Source organism: Bidens hawaiensis, unplaced genomic scaffold (genome assembly GCF_021521415.1).
Source record: "Bidens hawaiensis isolate Kalapana, Puna unplaced genomic scaffold, B.hawaiensis_p1.1 tig00025765_1, whole genome shotgun sequence".
NCBI classification, from domain to species: Eukaryota; Viridiplantae; Streptophyta; class Magnoliopsida; order Asterales; family Asteraceae; genus Bidens; species Bidens hawaiensis.
The window spans coordinates 316,956-321,734 of NW_027494123.1; the positions used below are offsets into that span (position 1 = coordinate 316,956).

At 34.8% G+C, this 4,779-nt stretch overlaps 1 protein-coding gene across 1 annotated transcript; it reads left to right on the forward strand.

Moving 5' to 3' along the window:
- The first annotated feature begins 737 nt into the window (after nt 1–737).
- Nucleotides 738–3,482, forward strand: LOC143572197 (GDSL esterase/lipase At5g45670-like). Its single transcript, XM_077057418.1, has 5 exons — nt 738–973; nt 1,078–1,202; nt 2,242–2,493; nt 2,588–2,813; nt 3,206–3,482. Exons 1-5 carry the CDS (start codon nt 742–744, stop codon nt 3,445–3,447), a joined length of 1,077 nt encoding a protein of 358 aa, XP_076913533.1. The 5' UTR covers nt 738–741; the 3' UTR covers nt 3,448–3,482.
- Nucleotides 3,483–4,779: the final 1,297 nt, after the last annotated feature.

Genomic DNA, 4,779 nt, shown 5'->3' on the forward strand with positions numbered 1-4,779 from the left:
GGGGGCCTTACAGATGGTATCAGAGCCAGGGCCGGACCAGTGGTGCCAGGTCCTGCGAGGACGCTGGACCCTTAAGTGGGGTGGATTGTGACATCCCACATCAGTTGGGGAGGAGAACTAAGCCTTCTTTATAAGGAGGTGGATACCTTCCCCATCATAACGCGTTTTGGGCGCTTAACGGTAGTAGATGAGAGGAGAATTCCACAGTTAAGCGTGCTTAGGTGGGAGTAGTATCAGGATGGGTGACCTCCTGGGAAGTCTTCACCTGGACAACCAAAAGCAAATTCGTAAGGCGATGGCGGTACGTCCCGGCCAAAGCAGACAATATTATGGTGCGGCGGTAGCTGGGCTGTTACACTAATATGTATCCTATCCTCCTTCCGAAAGTAGGTTTTATATCAATCGACTTGTATCCTCTTTCCGATCAATAGTCTTAAAACATCAGTCTAAAATTTGAATAAAACTTAAAATTTTTTTAATAATGAAACAAAAATGTTTAAAATGTAAAGCTTTCTGCAAAAATATTATCAGGCAGGCAGGATTATTACTACCAGCCATACAAATTGCTTCTTTTTTTTTTTTTTTATCAATCACATTATGCAACTACACAAAATTACAAACCAGTTTTCTCAGTCACATTATACACATTTCAACATGAGTGGACCATACACATTAAAAAAGGTAGGTGGTGAGTCATCTACAATTACCACCGCTCTTGGAGCCTTATGCAGGACTGTGAACATGTTGGCTACCACTCAAACCTTGGTGGTGTTGATGCTCACCACGACAGTACTAGCCAATGGCAACCCTCAAGTCCCTTGTTACTTCATTTTCGGTGATTCTTTAATGGACAACGGCAACAACAACCACCTTTTTACTCAAGCAAAAGTTAACTTTCCACCGTACGGGATCGACTTCCCCGACGGTCCAACCGGCCGGTTTACCAATGGCCGGAATACTGCCGATGTTATTGGTATATTATATTGTATTGTATTATACTTATAGCCTCAGTGTGTATATAAATTCAATTTACATGTATGCTAACTTCATGTTACTATATGCTTTTGTTTTAAATAGCTCAACTGCTTGGGTTTGATAATTTCATCCCACCTTTCGCAACTGCAAAAGACATGGAGATCGTAACCGGGGTAAATTATGCGTCTGGGTCAGCCGGAATTCGACCCGAAACTGCACAACATTTGGTACTTAATTTTCTTTCTTGGTATCTTAATAAATAGACCCTACATTGACTAAATGAGTAATTTTATATATGATTCTATACAATTACTTTGTATATTTATATTGTTAAAACTGACCAACTTATGCTATAAAACAACTTTTAAAACATTTGTCACAATGGAAACAGAAAATTTAACCAATCAAGAGAGAGTTTTTTTCCTTTTCAATTCGTACCCCAAGATACAAGCATTTGGTAAATGTATTTTAGAATACATAATAACGTGGGACAAACTTCTCGTTTTCTAATAAATAGGAGCAAACACGGGTATGACTACCCACCACTAATACCAAATGGACAGTTGATTACGTATGACAATGACCGAACAATGCCCGAGTTAACGTGAACTGAGATATATCATATATTGTTATTTACTTATATATATTAGTATTATTAATTATAATACTTCGAATAATCTTCAAAGTATAAAAAAATTTCATCTGAGCAATTTAACAGACTAAGATTTTAATTTAGCCGTTTAGCTAATAATTTTTTCTTTTTTTTTCTTGATTATGCTTGATTATTAGTCCGGAATTTTAGGTCGTGACGGTTTAGTCACATAAATAATAATAACTAGTTGCAACTGGTATCACTAAACCTACAATTAGATTTTTGAGGTAATTAGGTCAACGAAAAAGTAATGTATGTTTCCATAACCATTTAGAAAGGAATAACTGAATAAGTAATCGCGCAAATTAGATGTTCATTTTTATTTTATGCTTTTCACTTTGTTTTTCTAGCATGATATCTATAGATTAAAGTTTTCTAATTTCAAAAACCTCTAGTTCAGTTGAAAAACCATAATGCACATAACGTATAGAAAATAAATTATATGTTACATATAAAAAAATAATTAAAAGCGGGTCAGTTGTGCTTGCATCCTAGGCCCTCCATGCATTGAATTCGTTCGTACCCTTAAAAAATGGTCCAAGTTCACCGGATGCAGTTCTTGATTATTTGCTCATATGATCATACTAAACATAAGCGACGGTTGGTCATTGCAGGGTGCTCGAATAAGCATGGATAACCAAATCAAAAATCACTGGATCACAATTTTACGGCTCTCTTACTTGATTGGAAAGGGAAGCCTCTTTGAAACAAAAAAGTACCTTAAAAAGTGCATATACACGGTTGGAATGGGTAACAACGACTACCTTAACAACTACTTCCTTCCTACGTACTATAACACGAGTAGTGTTTACACGCCTGAGCAATATGCCGAAGCTCTTGTCAAACAATATTCTCAACAACTTCAGGTTCGTCATCAATACCCAATCACAAACATCGTTGTTTTATAAAAACATAACATAAATTAAAACAACATTAACAAGCTCTAATATTGATCAATAGGAATTGTACAAAAGTGGAGCTAGAATGTTTGGGATTTTTGCAGCTGGTTATTCGGGTTGTACCCCAGGGATCATGGCCGATTTTGGCATGGATTCCTGTGTGGATTCGGTTAATAGCGTTGTCACATTATTTAACTCCCGTCTTAATGCCACTCTAAATGATCTAAACAATAAACTCCTTGATGCAAAGTTCATCTTCCTCGATACTTCCCTAGAGTATCCTAATGGTAAGTATAAAAATGATTGCTAAGGGCCCTCAATTTTTTATTTTTTTTTTGGAACGACCAACTAAGTAACGCCGGGTACTCCGTACGCAGCCCATTGGCTAAAGTAAGGGCCCTCAAATTTTAGGTGACTCGTTTAAAAAAATATATATAAATAATAAATATTATGTTTGCTTTGATCTTTTTAATTAAAAAATAATTTTGTTATGGTTTATGGTCAAATTTTAATAAAAAGTTCATTTTTTATTAAATAAAAATACAAATTTTTGGAAAAGCATCCCTGATTTTTTTTAGCCTCCAAAATAGATGAGCCGCCATGATCATTTTCGTTAATATATCATCTCAAATCAGTGTTTAAAGTTTTTAGGCATGTTAAACAATTTCTTTATCTGCAGATATGAATATTATCGAACCGTGTTGCCCGGTTTCAAGCACCGCTGGCAAAGGTCAATGTGCTCCAAATGTAGTTCCATGTAGCAATAGGGAAAACTATTACTTCTGGGACATGTTTCATCCGACAGAGAGGATTAATGTTATTGCGGGGAAAAGGGCGTATGAAACACTTTCTTCATTTTACGGTTCCAAGGCTATTGCATTATCGAATGACAAAGAAACTGGCTACATCAGTGATACATAAGGGTTCGATCAAAGGCATTGGTTCGTATTGATTTGCATATATGGATAAAAAATATATATATGAAGCAGAGTCTGAACTTATTGTTGTAGTATAGATTTAATGTGCGGCAGGTTGAGGTGAACTTGTGTAATAAAAACCTTCACCTCATAAATCTTTCCGGACTAGTAAGTATTGAGATATATAATGGGCCGTATCATCTTGTAATATGAGTGTGGTTATGTATTTGATGTTTGTTGAAAAGTTTAGTAAAATGTTCTTTTGCTAACTGTTTATTAATATATATAAATTTAGAACGGCTAGCTCACATATCCTTAAAACGTTATTAATATATATAAATTTAGAGCGGTTAGCTCACATATCCTTTAAACCTCAACCAGTAAATAAAACATTTTGATGTCCGTTAAACATGGGCCAAATTGAGACTACAATCAAAATTATCCAATCGCATGCATAAACATGATCAATAAATTAGGATACTTGTGAGAATCAATATGATCTTTGGATATCATTCGTGTTGCTGGAAACTCTTTGACCCCCAACAGTTATACTAAAATTCCAACATAAAACATTAAAACAAAGGAATAAATAATTTTAGGAATTATTTAATTATATTTGCATAAGTTTTGTTTAAAGTCATAAGGCCGTACTAACGGGTTATTTCCAACATTCTCTAATTTGATCGAGTGATTGTTTGTGATGAGTAACTTGTTTAATCGGTAATTAATCAAGTTAAACAATCATCAAGTTTCTTAATAAAACTGTAGTAGAGAGAATTAGAGTCATTTGAGTTGCCGGCAACTCTTCACCCCAACTGTTATACTAACACAAACCATTAAAACATAGGAATAAACAATTTAAGGTAATTATTTAATTTTATTTGCATAAGGTTTGTTTAAAGATCAAAAGCTGCACATAAGCATTGCTATATACAAGGTCTTTACTAAACAAGGTGGTCTCCATGATTTTGAATGCCCCGTACGAATAAAAAATATGAGCCCATATACAAATACTTTACCAAAATTTTAATAAGGCCATCTCAGTTTCTTGGATCAAATAACAATATGATGAGCATTCAAACTTTTCAAGTGGTAGATACAGACTATCATTGGTTCCTCCTATACGTACATGGCTGGAATACAATGTCGTTTCAAGAAAAAAAATCATAATATCCCTACGAATTTCACATGTTAAAAATGCTTACCTGAAGAAAGTTAATCTATAACCGAGTGAGATTTTGGATAAGACTTCTATGGTTCTTAAGTGGCCATGGCGCCAAAATAGACTAACAGAGACAGTACTAACACTGTTCCGCTATGGAACAAAACAAGATCA